Source organism: Chlorocebus sabaeus, chromosome 14 (genome assembly GCF_047675955.1).
Source record: "Chlorocebus sabaeus isolate Y175 chromosome 14, mChlSab1.0.hap1, whole genome shotgun sequence".
Taxonomy (NCBI): Eukaryota; Metazoa; Chordata; class Mammalia; order Primates; family Cercopithecidae; genus Chlorocebus; species Chlorocebus sabaeus.
The window spans coordinates 38,928,677-38,948,743 of record NC_132917.1 but is presented as its reverse complement, the minus strand read 5'-3'; the positions used below and the strand labels follow the sequence as shown (position 1 = coordinate 38,948,743).

The 20,067-nt window shown below is 39.3% G+C and overlaps 1 protein-coding gene and 1 pseudogene across 1 annotated transcript in view; both read left to right on the top strand.

Moving 5' to 3' along the window:
* The window catches only part of CDKL4 (cyclin dependent kinase like 4), a 78,482-nt gene that overhangs the window by 36,002 nt on the left and 22,413 nt on the right, over window positions 1-20,067 (top strand). The window contains exon 5 of the mRNA XM_007970870.3: window positions 5,100-5,190. Coding sequence (XP_007969061.3) covers window positions 5,100-5,190 — 91 coding nt within the window. The remainder of the gene's footprint in view (window positions 1-5,099; window positions 5,191-20,067) is intronic.
* Window positions 5,507-8,525, top strand: LOC103220437 (2-iminobutanoate/2-iminopropanoate deaminase pseudogene; annotated as a pseudogene).

The following is a 20,067-nucleotide window of genomic DNA, read 5'->3' as shown; positions in this document are numbered from 1 at the left end:
AATCCTTATCTCTGTTGCTTTCCACCATGCTACAGGAGGTATCAAAGTTGCTGCAGGAGTTTTATGGGTAGTTAAAATGATTTCTAAAAATACCACTTACCACAAGTGTTTATCCCTACATAACTAGATACTTTCCAGGTACTTGGTTATAAGCTTGAATGCAATGTCTGTGGCTGCTTTATCTTTGTATCTCTTTAATACCTAAATTGGATATTTTTATATAAAGGGTGCTCAATAAATATTTATTTAATAACTGGATGGATGGATGGATGGATGGATGGATGGATGGATGGATGGATGGATCAATGGTTGGTTGGTTGAATGAGTCAGTCAGTCAACCCAAACTGCCTAACTGATTGTGACTATTTCCAGTGGACCCAAACATTTTTGTAGACCAATGCAACTGCCATCATTTCTGCGCTTGGAACAACACATTCTATACCCGAAGCTTTAAAACACCGAAAACTTCTGATTGATAATATATGGCCTCTATTAAAAACAAATACTTTTTCAGGCCAGGCATGGTGGTTCATGCCTGTAATCCCAGGACTTTGGGAGGTTGAGGTGAGCAGATTACCTGAGGTGAGGAGTTCAAGACCAGCCTGGCCAACATGGTGAAACCCTCTCTCTACTAAAAATACAAAAATTTTCCGGGCATGGTAATGCATGCCTGTAATCCCAGTTACTACTCGGGATGCTGAGGTGGGAGAATCACTTGAACTCGGGAGGCAGCAGTTACAGTGAGCTAAGATCAGGCCACTGCCCTCCAGCCTGGGTGACAGAGCAAGACTCTGTCTCAAAAAAAAAATAATTTTTCAGACAAATTTGCATCCTCCAAGATGGAAATTCCTTCTCATTTTCTTATGGTAAGCCTTTGTGTATCTGTCTTTTTATTTATCTATAATTAACATGCATGCAAAGAAAAAAATCTAAGCCATATATAAAGCTGTCACAATAATACAACTAAAACCTTCATACTCTCCTTATTTTTAAAGGAACTCCCATGATAGTGTCAAAGGATAGAAAAGGCAGTCTGACCCAGTGGTGTTGCTGACGACTCACAGCTTTCAACCTGTAGAGACCATGTGTACCTTATCATCTCCAGAGTCGAGATCCTAAGCAGGACACTGAAGGTTAAAGTACCAAGGGATTCAGGCCTTGCTACTCCAACTATGGTTCATAGAGATCACCTGGGAGCTTGTTAGAAATGCTGACTCTGAGGTCCTCTACAGACCTGCTGAATCAGAGTCTGCATTTTAACCAGAGCTCCAGGTGGTTCATGTGCACATTAAATTTGGAGAAGCGCAGGACTTAAGAAAGTACCTACTCATTTGGTTCTGTTTTACCCTATAATATCACTAGAGTGAGGTAACCAAAGTGATCCATTTAACACCATAATGAACCTATGGATTTTTATATATTTGCTGTATTGATTAGAGAAAAGGGGGAAAGGGGCTTCATCTCAAAATGGCAAAAATGACTTCTTTTTTTTTTTTTTTTTTTTTTTCCTGAGACAGGATCTTGGTCTGTTGCCCAGGCTAGAATGCAGTGGCAGCTTCACGGCTCACTGCAACCTCAGCCTCCCATGCTCAAACAATCCTTTCACCTTAGCCTCCCAAGGAACTGGGCCTACACATGCCGCCATGCATGGCTAATTAAAAAAAAAAAATTTTTTTTTTTTGTAGTGATAGTTTTATTGTGTTGCCCAGGGTGATCTCAAACCCCTGACTTCAAGCGATCCTCCCACCTTGGCCTCCCAAAGAGCTAGGATTACAGGCATGAGCCACCATACCCAGCTGGCAAAAATGACTTCTGAGATAGGAGCAGGCCAGGCTGCAACCTCCATCAGCATCTTGTTGATCCTTATGTTTTGGTTGTTGAGGAGGGGGTTTTTCTGTCCTCGCTGTATGAGCATCCATGCCTAAGGCTCCAAGAGAATAAATTTATCAGATAATAAAAAAAACCTATTTATTGTTTTTATCAGGCTATTTAAGAAGCAATTTCTGGTGTGCAAGTTTGCAGAGATGATTTTAAAGTTAAAAGTCAGTTTTAAAATTCCATAGATATCTCTTTTGGCTCGCTTGTGAGCCAAAAAAAAAAAGATTGCCCATCAGCCACAACAATCAAACCTGAGCAATGTTTGCTAAAAGCTGTGTACAAGGCCGAGCGTGGTGTCTCACGCCTGTAATCCCAGCACTTTGGGAGGCTGAGGCGGGTGGATCACCTGAGGTCAGGAGTTCAAGACCAGCCTGGCCAACATGGCGAAACCCCATCTCTACTAAAAAATACAAAAAATGAGCCAGGTGTGGTGGTGGGCGACTGTAATCTCAGCGACTCAGGAGGCTGACAGGCAGGAGAATCACTTGAACCCGGGAGGCAGAGGTTGCAGTGAGCCGAGATCATGCCACTGCACTCCAGCCTGGGTAACAAAGAGCGACTCCATCTCAAATAAATAAATAAATAAATAAATAATTTTTAAAAGCTGTGTATAAAACTCAATTTATTAAAATTATTTTATTAACAGAGACTTGCATGCTTCTTGTTCTTTGAGGGAAAATAAGCTGATTGCAAGAGGCATTGCAGAGAGTTTGCACTGAGTGTGACTTTGCAGTGGAGTAGGTGAATGCTGTATTTCTAAGTGTCGTCTTCTCCCCCATGCCCTGTTTCTTATGGTTCCAATTATTTATTTTTTAATTTTATTTTTTAATTTTTATTTATTTCTTTTGAGGCAGAGTCTTGCTATGTCACCCAGGCTGGCGTCCAGTGGCACAACTGCAGCTCACTGCAACCTCCACCTCCCAGGTTCAAGCGATTCTCCTGCGTCAGCCCCCCGAGTAGTTGGGATTACAGGCACCCACAACAATGCCTGGCTAATTTTTGTATGTTTAGTAGAGACAGGGTTTCACCATGTTGGCCAGGCTGGTCTCGAACTCCTGACCTCAGGTGATCTGCCTGCCTCAGCCTCCCAAAGTGCTGGGATTACAGGCATGAACCACCGCACCCAGCCAGGTTCCAATTATTTTTACTCCCTTTTAAATTTCTTCAGTATCCTCTCACTCTTTATCAGTAACTTCTCCTACCTGCTCCTATACCAATAAATGTTCCTGTTTCTTTGGGATCTGTCAATACTTCATTTCCATTTGTACATTTGGTTGAAAAATAAGTGCTATAAATTTCACACGGATTAGATCCAGAAAACATATGTATAGGCCAATGGACAGATATCGATGTAAATCCATTTACTTGGTAATGCTACACAGTCTAGAAATTCTAGAATTTGATGCAAACTCATTTAAAGGACGTAACCTGTTCTAATGTAATCACCAACTATAAGTGAGTGTTACTGACTCAGAGTGTTAGTCTAAATTTCTTAAGTGTGTTGCTTAAAAGGTAGGATATCAAAACTATGTTCATTTATATTCCACCAAATTTTTTTTTTTTTTTTTTTTTTTTGAGGCAGAGTCTCACTCTGTCAGACAGGCTGGAGTGCAGTGGTGCCATCTTGGCTCACTGCAACCTCCACCTCCTGGGCACAAGCCATCCTCCCATCTCAGCCTTTTGTGTAGCTGGGACTAAAGGCGCACACCACACACCTGGCTAATTTTTGTATTTTTTGTGGAGACTGACTTTCACCATTGGGCCCAGGCTGGTATCAAACTCCTGTGCTCAAGCGATCCGCCCAACTTGGCCTCCCGAAGTGCAAGGATTACAGGCATCAGCAACCATGCCCGGCCTATGTGTTTTTTTCAATTAGTGTCTAAGGCCTTAGTACTTTTAAGAGACCTGAAAAAGTTTCTTCTAACTGCTCTTCATACAAATTACGAAGCAGTTGACAGTAATTGAGACTAAATAGGAACAAGCTCCTGCTACCAGTGTCATTTCTGCAACCTAAAATGAATTTAGGGCTCAGCTCTTTTTCTCTTCCTAGATAGCTATTAGAGAACCAAAGACAACCATTTCAGCAATTGTCAAATTGACAAAAATGCTTAAAGGGCCTGACAGCATAGTAGAGAGGGAGGCAGAAGGAGTTGATTATTGTGACACTCAATTCATGTACTCTGTCAGTGGCCACTTGCAATCACAGGATTGTTGCAAGGATGAAATAATTCATGCTTTGAATTGAAAGTGCTTTGAAAAGTACAGAGTATCAACATTTTAATATCTCTGCTAAGTAGGGGACTGTGCGCCCCACCTCACCCAGGCAGTCCTGGTTTGTGCCTGTTGTCCTGGCATGATTATTAATAGGCCCCTCTTTCACACTTGGAAGTCTCCTGATTTGGATGATAAATAATATGGTCATTCTAATTATAAGTGAATTTTGCTTTTTGTTATCATTTAAATGTTTTTCTAATTTCTCAAATCTGCAAGTTTTTCAACCTTAATTGTGACTCTTGGGTGGCAGCAGTTATTAGAGGTACTCTGAGTCTAATCTCATTTAAGGTTTTACCTCATACAGTTTAAACAGGGACCAGCAAAAAGTGAAAGAATTGTATGATACTCTCTTCTTGAATTTAATTTTTTATTTTTATTTATTTGTTTTTGAGACAGGGTCTAGCTCAGTTGCTCAGGCTCTGTGCAGTGTGATCATAGCTCACTGCAGCCTCAACCTTCCAGGCTCAAATGATCCTTCAGCCTCAGCCTCCTGAGTAGCTAGGACCACAAGTGCATGCCACCACGCCTGGCTAATTTTTTAACTTTTTTGTAGAGATAGGGTCTCAGTGCATTGCCCAGGGTGGTCTCAAACTCCTGGCTTCAAGTTATCCTCCTGCCTCGGCCTCTCAAAGTGCTGGGATTATGGACATGAGCCACCACACCTAGCCTGATAATCCCTTCTTTAAAAAAAAAAAAAAAAAGACAGTTTTCACATACAATTATAATTTTAATTATTTCAATAATAAAACAATATTTTAATAAATGTTTTAATTTGGGTATGACAAGAGTTACAAGTAAAAAACTGCCAATTTAAGTTCTTTTAGAAAAGTGAAGGAAGCCCACATTTGTTTTTATCTCATAGGCTGTGTATCTATTAAACTAGTAGTTAATGTTTATTCTTTGTCATTTTGGTGGTTCAGAAAAATAATCAAATAATGATCTTACAGTGTGTTCACAGAGATGTAAAACCTGAAAATATTCTAATAACTAAGCAAGGAATAATCAAGATTTGTGACTTTGGGTTTGCACGAATTCTGAGTAAGTAGCAATTTTTTTTTACTAATATCCAGTTCAGATGATGATAAAATGACATGGTTTAAATTCTTACTTTGGATATTGGACATATGCCAAATATTGTATTGTTGTCATTAAAAAAGGAAAATCTCACTTTAGCCTTTTAGTCAGTACATTCGTTTGCACTTCAACTCTGCTCCATTCAGCTAGAATTTATTGGATGTCACCTTTCTGTGCTTTACCTCATAGGAAAGGAAAAGAATTCTAAAAGCATTTCTGCTCTTCATGCACTTATAATCTACAGTAAAAGAAACCAAGAATAATACAAGATGATTGGCAATAAAGTACTAAAGTGAAGGTGGAGACGGTTCCCTGGAGGGAGATATTAATGCGAGCGAGAGTGGTTGAAAAAAACTTCATGGAGCTGGTGAGACTAGAAGAGTAAACTGAAAATTAAAGAGACGATTCAGAGACAGTGCTAAGAAAAAGGAGATCATTCCAGGCAAGGAGGAACTGAAGGGAAAGGGGGACAAATAATTGTTTCTCCCTCAATCTAGAACTTTGCAACAGACAAATAGATGTATTAGCAACATAAACCTCACAGTCTGGGTGTGGACATAATCGGTATCCTGACGGCACCCAAACACGAGTGACTTGGCAATGCATGTGGAAGGGTTGGGCAAAAACAAAAACCGATCAAGGCTTTCTGAGGTTGCTGTGCTTTGTGGTAAAGATAATAGGATCCTAATGATAATTGGTCCCTGTGCCATGGGGCTGAAAAGGGAAATAAACAAACACTGGAAAACTACCGAGTTACGAACGCTGCACATAGTACCATGGTGCATCAGTATCAGGAAATGCTGGGCTGCCATTAGCAGGGATGTTTGCAGAGTTTCAGTGGCATCGGAAAATGTTTAAGACACAGTAAGAGAAAAAGAAAAGTGAAAGCATATGTATACAGTATGATCTCAACTATACAGGAAATACATAGAAAAAAATTACTGAAACATATATGACCCTCAATTTAGGAAATTAAGTGAATGATAGTCATCCAATGCATGGTATAGATCCGGTGTCATAGATTTAGGGTTTTTTTCCTGGAAATCCATTATATACCACCAAAATACCCAATTTAGTCACAAAAATAAGTGAAAAAACCTACACAGATATGCCATTACAAGCATTAAGAACATAAGAGCAGCATTTCATATGAAAGTTACCTCACAATTGTTCCTTTTAGGGATTTTTCTCCATGGGCTGGCAAAGCTTCTTAAACTGGCAATACTGCTGAAAATATAAATATTTTTAATTTTTCATGAATATGCATTCTTTTTTTCCTTTCCTTTTTCATTTTCCTTTGCATTTCTGTGCTGAATATGCAAGTCAGCTTTCCTTCTGAGTTTTCCTGTAGCAAACATAGTCATTCTTGTCTGAATGAAGAACCTTAGAACTGAGTTCAATATTAGGGTCATCTGTCTCAGAAATTTTGACTGCATGAACACATCCAGAAGTCTGAATGGTGAACCCACTGTGGCAATTCCAATAATGATACCTTTTGCCATATTATTATAAGCAAAGTGGTAATCTAAGACACTGCCAACTTGTTAGTGCTGGCTTAAACCTCCACAAGACATGAGCTCAGGCATTGGTTACAGCTTAAGTCTTCTAAGTACTGGTATGAGTCATTGCTGGGGTCATTGTTGGCCATTTTTAATAAGAAAGACAAAGGAGGGGGTCCCATTATGTGATAAAATGCTAACAGTGGCTCAATAGACATCCACATAAAAATGTAAGCTCCTATTGGATATCCACATGCAAAAGAAGGAAGTTGGACCTTTACCTTACATTATACTCATCAAAATGCATCACCAACGTAAACATAAGAAATAAAGCTGTAGGAGAGGCGAGCAGCGCTGGTGCTGGGCTTCTTCTCCTGAAGGGGCTGCAAGAGGGAAGACTTAGCCATGTCATCCTTGATCAAAAGAGTGATCAGCACTGCAAAAGCTCCAGGGGCCATTGGACCCTACAGTCAAGCTGTGTTAGTCAACAGGACCATTTACATTTCAAGACAGATAGGCATGGACCCTTCAAGTGGACAGCTTGTGTCAGGAGGGATAGCAGAAGAAGCTAAACAAGCTCTTAAAAACATGGGTGAAATTCTGAAAGCTGCAGGCTATGACTTCACTAATGTGAAAACAGCTGTTCTTCTGGCTGACATAAATGACTTCAATACTGTCAATGAAGTCTACAAACAGTATTTCAAGAGTAATTTTCCTGCCAGAGCTGCTTACCAAGTTGCTGCTTTGCCCAAAGGTAGCCGAATTGAAAGTGAAGCAGTAGCTGTCCAAGCACCGCTGACAACAGCATCACTATAAGTGGGCCAGTGCTTTGTAGTCTGGAATTGTCAACATTTTAATATCTACAACTGATGTAACATCTTAATTAACCTTTTAATTTTCACAGTTGATGACAGTGTGAGCTTGATGAAAGTATCTGAAGTTATTATGGAAATACCATATAATAGGGAGAGTTAAACGTGAATTGAAGATTAGAGAAGGAATCCGGTTACTGTTTTACATTACACCTGTATTACTGAATATAGGAAAGAGATACCCATTACGTAGTTACTTAATAAATAAAAGAGAAATAACAGGTAGGAAAGAAGAGTAATTATTCCTGAGAAATAATCAAGAACATACCTAATTCAAACTAATGATGTGAATGATTTAGTTTTCATATCAGGTATGTGATTCTGCTTCTACTTGAGTAAAATTTAAGTGTTTAAATTTGAGGTTAAGGAGAAGAAAGTGGACCAAAATTTAATATGGATAATATTTTTCTAATGGAAATAAAACAGACTTGCAGATTTCAAAAAAAAAAAAAAAAGAAAAAAGAAAGAAAGAAAGAAAAAGAAATAAAGCTGTAAAACTCTTAGAAGAAAACATAGACCAAACGCCTCATGACACTGGATTTAACAGTGATTTCTTGAATGTGACACCACAAGCACAAGCCACAAAAGGAAAAATAGAGAAATTGCACTTCATCAAAATTAAAAACTTCTGTGCATCAAAGGACACTATAAACAGAATGAAAAGCAACCCATGGAAAGGGAGAAAATATTAGCAGATTTATACCTAATAAAGAATTAATATCCAGAATGTTCAGAACTATAACTCAATAACAAAAACTAATTTGAAAGTGGCCAAAGGACTTGAATAGACATTTCTTTTTTGTTGTTTTATTTCAATAGGTTTTTGGGGAACAGGTGGTGTTTGGTTACATGAAAAAGTTCGTTTTGTTTTGTTTTGTTTTGTTTTGTTTTGTTTGAGACAGAGTCCAGAGTCTTGCTCTGTTGCCTAGGCTGGAGTGCCATGGTGAGATCTCGGCTCACCGCAAACTCCGCTTCTGGGTTCAAGCAATTCTCCTGTCTCAGCCTCCTGAGTAGCTGTAACTTCAGGAACACGCCACTACACCCAGGTAATTTTTTTTATTTTTGGTAGAGATGGGTTTTCTCAATGTTGGCCAGGCTTGTCTTGAACTTCTGAGCTCGTCATCTGCCTGCCTCGGCCTCCCAAAGTGCTGGGATTACAGGTGTTAGCCACCACGCCTGGCTATGTGAATAATTTCTTCAGTGGTGATATCTGGGATTTTGGTTCACCCACCACCTGAGCAGTGTACACTGTGCCCAATGTGTAGTCTTTTATCCCTCACCGCCCCCCACACCCTTTCCCCTGAGTCCCCAAAGTCCATTGTATTATTCTTATGCCTTTGTGTCCTCATAGCTTAGCTCCCACTTATTAGAACATAGATGTTTGGTCTTCTCTTCCTGAGTTATTTCACTTAGAATAATGGTCTCCAATTCCATCCAGGTTGCTGCAAATGCCATTATTTTGTTCCTTTGTATGACTGAGTAGTATTCTGTGGTATATATATATACCACGTTTTCTTTATCTGCTTGTTGATTGATGGACATTTGGGCTGGTTCCGTATTTTTTCAGTTGCAAGTGTGCTGCTATAAACATGCGTGTGCAAGTATATTTTTTATATAATGACTTCTTTTCCTCTTGGTAGATACCCAGGAGTGGGGCTGCTGGATCAAATGGTAGATCTACTTTTAGTTCTTTAAGAAATCTCCACAGTTTTTCATAGTGGTTGTACTAATTTAGATTCTCTCCAAAGTGTAAAAGTGTTCCCTTTTCACCACATCCATGCCAACATCTATAGTTTTGTTTTGTTTTTTGTTTTTTGGGTTTTTTTGGTTATGGCCATTCTTGCAGGAGTAAGGTGGTATCACATTATGGTTTTGATTTGCATTTCCCTAATAATTAGTGATGTTGAGCATTTTTTTCATGTTTTTGTTGGCCATTTGTATATCTTCTTTTGAGAACTGTCTATTCATGTCGTTAGCCCACTTTTTTGATGGTATTATTTGTTTTTTTCTTGCTGATTTGTTTGAGTTCCTTGTAGATTCTGGATATTAGCCCTCTGTTGGATGTATAGATTATGAAGATTTTCTCCCACTCTGTGGGTTGTCTGTTTACTCTGCTGATTATTTCTTTTGTTGTGCAAAAGCTTTTTAGTTTAAGTTCCATGTATTTATCTTTGTTTTTGTTGCATTTGCTTTTGGGTTCTTGGTCATGAGAAGTCTTTGCCTAAGCCAGTGTTATCTTCTAGAATTTTTATGGTTTCAGGTCTTAGATTTAAGTCTTTGATCCATCTTGAGATGATTTTTGTATAAGGTGAGAGGTGAGGATCCAGTTTCATTCTTCTACATGTGGCTTGCCAATTATACCAGCACCATTTGTTTAATACGGTGTCCTTTCATCACTTTATGTTTTTGTTTGCTTTGTCAAAGATCATTTGACTATAAGTATTTGGCTTTATTTCTGAGTTCTCTATTCTGTTCCATTGGTCTATATGCCTGTTTTGATACCAATACCATACTGCTTTGATAACTATGGCCTTATAGTATAGTTTGAAGTCAGGTAGGGTAATCCCTCCAGATTTGTTCTTTTTGTTTAGTCTTGCTTTGGCTATGCAGGCTCTTTTTTTTGGTTCCATATGAATTTTAGGATTGTTTTTTCTAGTTCTGTGAAGAATGATGGAGGTATTTTGATAGGAATTATGTTGGATTTGTAGGTTGCTTTTGGCAGTATGGTCATCTTCACAATATTGATTCTACCCATCCATGAGCATAGGAGGTGTTTCCATTTGTTTGTGTCATCTATGATTTCTTTCAGCAATGTTTTGTAGTTTTCCTTGTAGAGGTTTTTCACCTCCTTGGTTAAGTATATTCCTAAGTATTTTGTTTTTTGCAGCTATTGTAAAAGGGGTTGAGTTCTTGGTTTGATTCTCAGCTTGGTTGTTGTTGGTGTATAGCAGGGCTACTAATTTGTGTACATTAATTTTGTTATCCTAAAATTTTGCTGAATTCATTTACCAGTTCTAGGAGCTTTTTGAATGAGTCTTAAGGGTTTTCTAGGTTTATGATCATGTCATCAGCAAACAGCAAAAGTTTGACTTCCTCTTTACCAATTTAGATGCCTTTTATTTTTTTCTCTTGTCTGATTGCTCTGGCTAGGATTTCCAGTACTATGTTGAATAGGAGTGGTGAAAGTGGGCATCCTTATCTTGTTCCAGTGCTCAGGGGAAATGCTTTCAACTTTTCCCTATTCAGTATAATGTTGACTGTGGGTTTGTCCTCAATGACTTTTATTACCTTAAGGTATGTCCCTTCTATGCTGATTTTGCTGAGGGTTTTCATCATAAAGCAACGCTGAATTTTGTCAAATGCTTTTTCTGCATCTATTGAGATGACCTTGTGATTTTTGTTTTTAATTATGTTTATGTGGTGTATCACATTTATTGACTTGCAGATGTTAAACCATCCCTGCATCCCTGGTACGAAACCCACTTGATCATGGCAGATTATCTTTTTGGTATGCTGTTGGATTTCGTTAGCTAGTATTTTGTTGAGGATTTTTGCATCTATGTTCATCACGGACATTGGTCTGTAGTTTTCTTTTTTTGTTATGTCCTTTCCTGGTTTTGTTATTAGGGTGATACTGGCTTCATAGAATTATTTAGAGAGGATTCCCTTTCTCTGTCTTTTGGAATAGTGTCAGTAGGATTGGTACCAATTTTTCTTTGAATGTCTGATAGAATTTAGCTGTGAATCTCTCTGGTCTTGGACTTTTTTTTCATTGGTAACTTTTTAATTATCATTTCAATCTCGCTGCTTGTTATTGGTCTGTTCAGAGGTTCTAGTTCTTCCTGGTTTAATCTAGGAGGGTTGTATATTTCCAGGAATTTATCCATCCTCCTCTAGGTTTTCTAGTTTATGTGTGTAAAGGTATTCATAGGAGCCTTGAGTGATCTTTTGTATTTCTGTGGTATCAGTTGTAATATCTCCTGTTTCGCTTCTAATTGAGCTTACTTTGATCTTCTCTCTTCTTTTATTGGTTAATATTGCTAATGGTCTATCAATTTTATTTATCTTTTTAAAGAACCAGATTTTTGTTTCATTTATCTTTTGTAGGGTTTTTTTTTTTTGTTGTTGTTGTTGTTTCAATATCATTTACTTCTGCTCTGATCTTGGTTATTTCTTTTCTTCTGCTGGGTTTAGGTTTGTTTTTTTCCTGTTTCTCTAGCTCCTTGAGGTGTGACCTTAGATTGTCTATTTGTGCTCTTTCAGACTTTTTGATGTAGGCATTTAATGCTATAAACTTTCCTCTTAGCATTGCCTTTGCTGTATACCAGAGGTTTTGATAGGTTGTGTCCTATTATTGTTCAGTTCAAATAATTTTAAAATTTCCATCTTGATTTCATTGTTGACTCAACAATCATTCAGGAGCAGGTCATTTAATTTCCATGTATTTGCACAGTTTTGGGGATTCCTTTTGGAGTTGATTTCCAATTCTATTCCACTGTAGTCTGAGAGAGTTCTTGCTATAATTTCAATTTTCTTTAATTTTTTTGTTTTGTGGCCTATTATATGGTCTATCTTGGCAGATGTTCCATGTGCTGATGAACAGAATGTATATTCTGCAGTTGTTGGGTAGAATATTCTGTAAATATCTGTTAAGTCCATTTGTTGTAGCGTATAGTTTAAGTCCATTGTTTCTTTGTTGACTTTCTGTCTTGATGACCTGTCTAGTGTTGTCAGTGGAGTATTGAAATCCCCCACTATTATTGGGTTACTATCTCATTTCTTAGGTCTAGTAGTAATTGTTTTATAAATTTGGGAGCTCCAATGTTAGGTGCATATATATTTAGGATTGTGATATTTACCTGTTGGACAATTTTTTTTATTATCATTATATAATGTCTCTCTTTGTCTTTTTTAACTGCTGTTACTTTAAAGTCTGTTTTGTCTGATATGAGAATAGCTACTCCTGCTCACTTTTGGTATCCATTTGCAGGGAATACCTTTTTTCCCTCCTTTACCTTAAGCTTATGTGAGTCCTTGTGTGTCAGATGAGTCTCATGAAGACAGCAGATACTTGGTTGGTGAATTTTTATCCACTCTGCCATTCTGTATCTTTTAAGTGGACCATTTAGGCCATTTATATCCAACATCAGTATTGAGATGTGAGGTACTATTCTATTCATCATGCTACTTGTTGCCTGAATACCCTGGGTTTTTTTCATTGTGTTGCTGTTTTATAGGTCCTGTGAGATTTATGCTTTAAGGAGTTTCTATTTTAGTGTATTTCAAATATTTGTTTCAAGATTTAGAGCTCCTTTTAACAGTTCCTGTAGTGCTGGCTTGGCAGTGGCAAATTCTCTCAGCATTTCTTTGTCTGAAAAAGACTGTATCTTTCCTTCATTTATGAAGCTTAGTTTCACTAGATACAAAATTCTTGGCTGATAATTGTTTTGTTTAAGGAGGCTAAAGATAGGACCTCAATCCCTTCTGGCCTGTAGGGTTTCTACTGAGAAATCTGCTGTTAGTCTGATAGGTTTTCCTTTATAGTACCTGATGCTTTTGCCTCAGTTCTTAGTATTCTTTCCTTCGTCTTGACTTTAGATAACCTGATGCCTATGTGCCTAGGTGATGATCTTTTTGCAATAAATTTCCCAGGTGTTCTTTGAGCAAGAAGTATTTGGATGTCTAGATCTCTAGCGAGGCCAGGGAAGTTTTCCTCAATTTTTCCCTCAAATATGTTTTCCAAACTTTTAGATTTCTCTTCTTCCTTGGGAACACCAATTATTCTTAGGTTTCATCATTAAACATAATACCAATCTTCTTGGAGGCTTTGTTCATTTTTTTAGTTCTTATTTCTTCGTCTTTGTCAGATTGGGTTAATTTAAATGCCTTGTCTTCAAACTCTGAAGTTCTTTCTTGAACTTGTGCAATTCTGTTGCTGAGACTTTCCAGTGCATTTTGCATTTCTCTAAGTGTGTCCTTGATTTCCAGAAGTTGTGATTGTTTTTTTATTTATGCTCTCTATTTCACTGGAGATTTTTCCATTCATATCCTGTATCATTTTTTTATTTCTTTAGGTTGGACTTCATCTTTCTCTGTTGCCTCCTTGATTGGCTTAATAGTTGACCTTCTGAATTCTTTTTCTGTCAAATCAGAGATTATCTCTTGGCTTGGATCCATTGCTGGTGAGCTAGTGTGATCTTTTGGAAGTGTTAAAGAACCTTGTTTTGGGCCAGGCACAGTGGCTTACGCCTGTAATCTTAACACTTTGGGAGGCCAAGGCGAGCAGATACCTGAGGTCAGGAGTTCAAGAGCAGCCTGGCCAACATGGTGAAACTTCATCTGTACTAAAAATTCAAAACTTAGCTGGGCATGGCAGCACATACCTGTAGTCCCAGGTACTCAGGAGGCTGAGGCAGGAGAATCACTTGTACCCAGGAAGCAGAGGGTGCAGTGAGCCAAGATCACACCACTGCACTCCAGCCTAGGTGATAGAGCAAAATTCCGCCTCAAAAAAAAAAGAACCTTATTTTGTCATCATGTTACTGGAATTGTTTTTCTGGTTTCTTCTCATTTGGGTAGACTATGTCAGAGGGAAGATCTGGGACTTGAGGGCTGCTGTTCAGATTCTTCTGTCCTATGGGGTGCTCCCTTGATGTGGTGCTCTCCCCTTTCCCCTAGGGACAGGGCTTCCTGAGAGCTGAACTGCATTGATTGTTATTTCTCTTCTGGATCTAGCCACCCAGAGAAGCTACCAGGCTCTGGGCTGGTACTAAGTGTCTGCAAAGAGTCCCGTGATGTGATCCATTGTCAGGTCTTTCAGCCATGGATACCAGCACCTGCTCTGGTAGAGGTAGCAGGGGAGTGAAGTGGACTCTGTGAGGGTCCTTGGTTGTGTTTTTGTTAAGCACACTGGTTTTATGTTGGTTGACTTGGCTGTATTTTTGTTAAGCGCACTAGTTTATGTTGGTTGACCTCCAGCCAGGAGGTGGTGCTCTCAAGAGCACATCAGCTGCGGTAGCATAGGGTGGATCAGGCAGTGGGTGGGGCCATAGAGCTCCCAGGAGAATATGACCTTTGTCTTCGGAGCTCCTTGGCTGTCCCACAGAGCCTGCAGTGGTAATCCACCTTCTTCAAAGGGTCTGTGGATTCTCTTGGCTTTCCTGGTACGTTCCTGTGGTAGTTCTCGGAGCAAAAGTTCATGATGTCAGTCTCCACACGCTGCTCTGTCGTCCCAGTCATAGCTGCAAGTTAGTCCTGCCTCCTATCCGCCATTTTCCTCAGAAACCATCAGAATAGACATTTCTTTAAAGCAGATATATAAGGCAGGGCGCAGTGGCTCACACCTGTAATTCCAGCTAACTCAGGAGTCTGAGGCATGAGAGTAGCTTGAACCCAGGAGACAGAGGTTGCATTGAGCCGAGATCGCACCACTACACTCCAGCCTGGGCAACAGAGCAAGACCCTGTCTCAAAAAGAAAATAAATTAAAAATGTAAAAAATAAAAAGTAAAAAAAAAGATACACAAATGGCCAATAAGTACATGAAAGATGCTTAAGGTAATCATTAGGGATAGGCAAATCAAAACCACAATGAGATACCACTTCACATCCATTAGGATGACTCTTATTTTTAAAAAACACATAGAACAAAATAACAAGTGTTGGTAAAGATGTGAAGAAATTAGAGCCCTCATGCATTGCTAGTGGGAATGTACCACAGTGCAGCTGCTGTGGAAAGCAGTATGGCAGTTCTTCAAAAAATTAAACATAGAGTCACTGTATGATCCAGCAATTCCACTTCTAGGTACATACCCCCAAAAAGCTGACAGCAGGGACTTGAAGATATTTGTATGCCAATGCTTATAGTAGGATTATTCACAATGACAAAAGGTGGAAGCAACCCAAATGTCCATCAAGGATGAGTGGATAAACAAAATGTAGTATATACATATAATGAAATCTTACTCAATCTTAAAAAGAAATGAAATTCTGATATATGCTACGACATGGATGCACCTTGAAAACATTAAGCCAAGCGAAATAAGACAGACAGAAAAGGACAAGTATCATATGATTCTATTTACATGCTCTACCTAGAATAGTCAAATTTATGGAGACAGAAAAAAGAATAGTGGTTATCAGGACTAGGGGAAGGGAGAATGGGGAGCTATTGTTTAAAGGATACAGAGTTTCAGGCTGGGGTGATGGGAAAATTTTGGAAGTGCATGGTGGTGATGGTTGTGCAACACTGAATGTACTTCATGCCACTGAATTGTACAATCTTAAATGGTTAAGTGGTAAATGTTATATTATGTGTATTTTACCACAAAATAAATGTAAGCTCCTCCTATATATAGATGTATAGATATACACAGAGAGGTAAAAATTTTAAAGTCAATAACCAAAGGAGAGAATATTTCAAAATTGGTAATAGGTTGATAGATAAGAGCTTATGTAAATTGGTTTTACAAAAAACCACAAAAGCTCTGAGTAGAAAAATTAGCAAGATATCGACAGTTCACAGATGAAAGAAAAGGCTAAAAACATGAAATAATCTTCATCTTCACTGATATCAAATAAATGCACATTAAAATACTACTCTTCACCAATGAAGCTGGCAGAGTATTGTTTGTTTGTTTGTTTGTTTGTTTGTTTTTGAGACAGACTCTCACTCTGTCACCCAGGCTGGAGTGCAGTGGCGTGATCTCAGCTCATTGAAACCTCCACCTCCAAGGCTCAAGCAATCCTCCCACCTCAGCCTCCCGAGTAGCTGGGACGACAGATGTATACCACCACACAGGGCTAAATTTTGTATTTTTGGTAGAGACAGGGTTTCACCATGGGTCCCAGGCTGATCTTGAACTTCTGGCCTCAAGTGATCCTCCCACCTCAGCCTCCCAAAGTGCTGGGATTACAGGTGTGAGCCCCCATGCCCAGCCAGATTTTTCAAACAATAACTACACAGAGCTCACAAGATTGTTTTTAGTGGGAACACAATTTCGAACAAATCCTTGAGAAAGCAGTAAGTGCCCTTTGTATCTTTAATTTCGCTTTTAGGAATCTCTCATAATCCAAGATACTACCCCCCAAAATAATACAACATAATATTCACTGTAGAACCATTTATTACTGAGAAAAAAATTAAGAGGAACCCAATCATTCAGAAATACGGAAATGGCTAAAGAATTTATCTGACTTAATACTGTAAAAATATGTTTTTAAAGGATTTTAATGACATGAGAAATGCTCTAGCTCACAACATGGGGCTAAGTGAAAAAGAACACATAGCCGCACATACAGACTGATCCCAGTTCTATTCCCCAGGTTAACTTGGTTTCTCTCTGGGTGGTAGGTGATATTTTTATTTTCTTCTTTATGCTTTTTTGTATTTTCCAAGTTTTCTACAAAGAACATAAATTTCTTTAATAATTTTATAAATGGGCCAGGTATGGTGGCCCACGCCTGTAATCCCAGCACTTTGGGAGGCCAAGGCAGGCGGATCACCTGAGGTCAGGAGTTTGAGACCAGCCTGACCCGCATAGAGAAACCCCATCTCTACCAAAAATACAAAATTAGCTGGGCATGGTGACGCATGTCTGTAATCCCAGCTACTAGGGAGGCTGAGGCAGGAGAGTCGCATGTACCCGGGAGGTGGAGGTTGTGGTGAGCTGAGATCATGCCATTGAACTCCAGCCTCGGCAACAAGAGCGAAACTCCTTCTCAAAAATAATAATAATAATTTTATAAGTGATGTTTACACCTCTCAATCTAATAATTCCACTCATAGAAAATCATTCTAAAGGAATAATTCTTTTTTTTTTTTTTTTTTAGAGAGAGAGATTTCGCCATTTTGCCCAGACTGGTCTCGAATACCTAGGCTCAAGTGATCCATCCCCTTCAGCCTCCCAAAGTGCCGGGATTACAGGCATGAGCCACAAAGCCCAGCTCCTTTTTTTTTTTTTTTTTTTCTTAAGAGATGGAGTCTCGCTCTGTAGCCCAGGCTGGAGGGCAGTGATATGATCATAGCTCACTGCAGCCTCAACCTCCTAGGCCCAAGCTATCCTCCTGCCTCAACCTCCCATGTAGCTGGGACCACAGGTACGTGCTACTATGCCTGGTTGATTTTTTTTATTTTTATTTTTGTAGAGACAAGATTTCACCATGTTGCTCTGGCTGGCCTCAAACTCCTGGGCTCACACAATCCGCCTGCCTTGGCCTCCCAAAGTGCTGAGGTTATAGGCGTCAGCTAGTGTGCCTGGCCTTGAAATAATTCTAAATACAGAAAAAGTTTTGTGCAGGGATTATAGAAAAATAATGTGGTGTTATTTGTAGTGACAAAATGTTGGACAATCTGGGGAAGGTAAAGTAAATCCTGGCGTATGCACTTGGTAAGCTGTTACGTGGCCATTAAACTAAGTTTAGGAAGAGTTTATAATAACATGACAAATGCATAGAATTCAATGAAAAAAATCAGGACACAAAATTTTATATGTAGTATGATCAAAAGTACTTATACCGGCCTGAGCAACGTAGTGAGACCTCCATCTATAAAAATAAAAAGAAAAAATTTTTTAATTTTTTTTTTTTTTTAAATTAGCCAGGCATAATTTCAAGCCCCTATAGTCCCAGCTACTCAGGAGGCTGAGGCAGGAAGATCACGTGAGCCCAGGAGTTCAAAGCTGCAGTGAGCTATGATTGTTTCACTGCATTTTAGCCTGGGGGGCAGCATCACCCTGCCTCCAAAAAAGCACTCAAAACTATGCTGTAAATAAGAAAAAGACTCAAACGAAATACACCAAAAGATTAACACAAGGTACCTTTGGGTGGTAAAACTTGGGTTTATTTACCTTCTTTCTGTTTTCTTATGTATTTTTTCATATTCTCTGCAGTGAGCATATATGACTTTTAAGTTGAAAAATGTTCCAAACAAATAAAACAGCTGACATAGCCTGTGAATAGTGACAATTGCTAGTGGTTGTTATTTTCCTTCTTCTTCTCCATTTCGCAAATTTCCATTACGGTATTTATTAATTTTTATCCTTTAAAAGTTGATATAATTTTATAAAAGAGCAATGAGCAAGTAAGATTATTTCCCTTTCCCACTCCTATGAGGACTGTTCTCTGACCAGAGCTGCAGCCGCTATTTTCTGAGCTGCCTTTTGTGGCAGCATCTTTGGGGCTACCCAACGACTTTACTAAGGAGAATTGCGCATTACCTCATCTCTGCAAGCCGGGCTGCTTTCCAATTGTTCCCCCTCTGTAATGCATTTGTAGGGCTCCTTATCGTTCAGGGTCGTGTGATGATTCTGGGATTGGCTTCCATCCACTTGGAGGCAGGTGTCTTGGGTCCAGGCAGTCCACACCTGTAGCATAGGGCAGGGCTGGGCAGTGAGGGTGCACCCAGCTCTCTGTCATCTGTCTATCACATACCACAGAGGACTCATATACATAGTACAAGGAGTCAAATTGAGGTCTTTGTCACCATGGGTCCTAAGTAACACATTTGGATAGAAAAATTAATTTATGCAATTGTCTAGTGCTGCATTAGTTTCCTGGGGCTGCCATGATACATTACCACAATCTGAGTGGCTGAAAACAACAGAAATCTATTTTCTAACGATTCTGGAGGCCAGACATCTGCCATCAAGGTTTGAGCAGGGCCACATTCCTTCTGAAGGCTCTAGGAGAGGACCCTTCCATGTCTCTAGCCTAGCTTCTTTTTTGTATATGTGTGAGTCAGAGTCTTACTCTATCGCCCAGGCTGGAGTGCAGTGGCGCGATCACGCCTCACTGCAGCCTCCACAAGTTCAAGTGATTCTCCTGCCTCAGCTTCCCAAGTAGCTAGGACGACAAGCACACACCACCATGCCTGGCTAATGTTTGTATTTTTAGTAAAGACAGGGTTTTGCCATGTTGCCCAGGCTGGTCTCTAACTCCTGACCTCAAGTGATCTGCCCACCTCGGCCTCCCAAAGTGCTGGGATGACAGGCGTGAGCCACCATGCCTGGCCTCTATCCCAGCTGCTGGTGGATGTGGGAAACCTTGGCATTCCTGTGCTTGCAACTGCATCACTCCAGTCTCTGCCTCCAGTATCACATGGCATTCTCCGTGTCTCTGTGTCCCTGTAAGGATTCAAGTCATTGGATTTAGAGTCCACCCTAATCTAGTATGACCTCATCTTAACTAATTAATTACATCTGCAAAAACCTTATTTCCAAATAAGGTCACATTCACAGTACCAAGAATTAGAACTTCAACCTATCTTTTGAGGGGATGCAATTCAACACCAACAACCCCCATGCTGATGATAAAATGGAAACCAACAATGCAGTTTAGACTTAAAGTCACACTCCAGAAATTCTCATTCCCCCCATCACTACCACACCACCCGCTGCCCCAGTTTGGAGTAATAATAGATGTTAATTACCTAAAGTGCTCTTGAATGTCAAATTTACTATCTCAATGCACAGT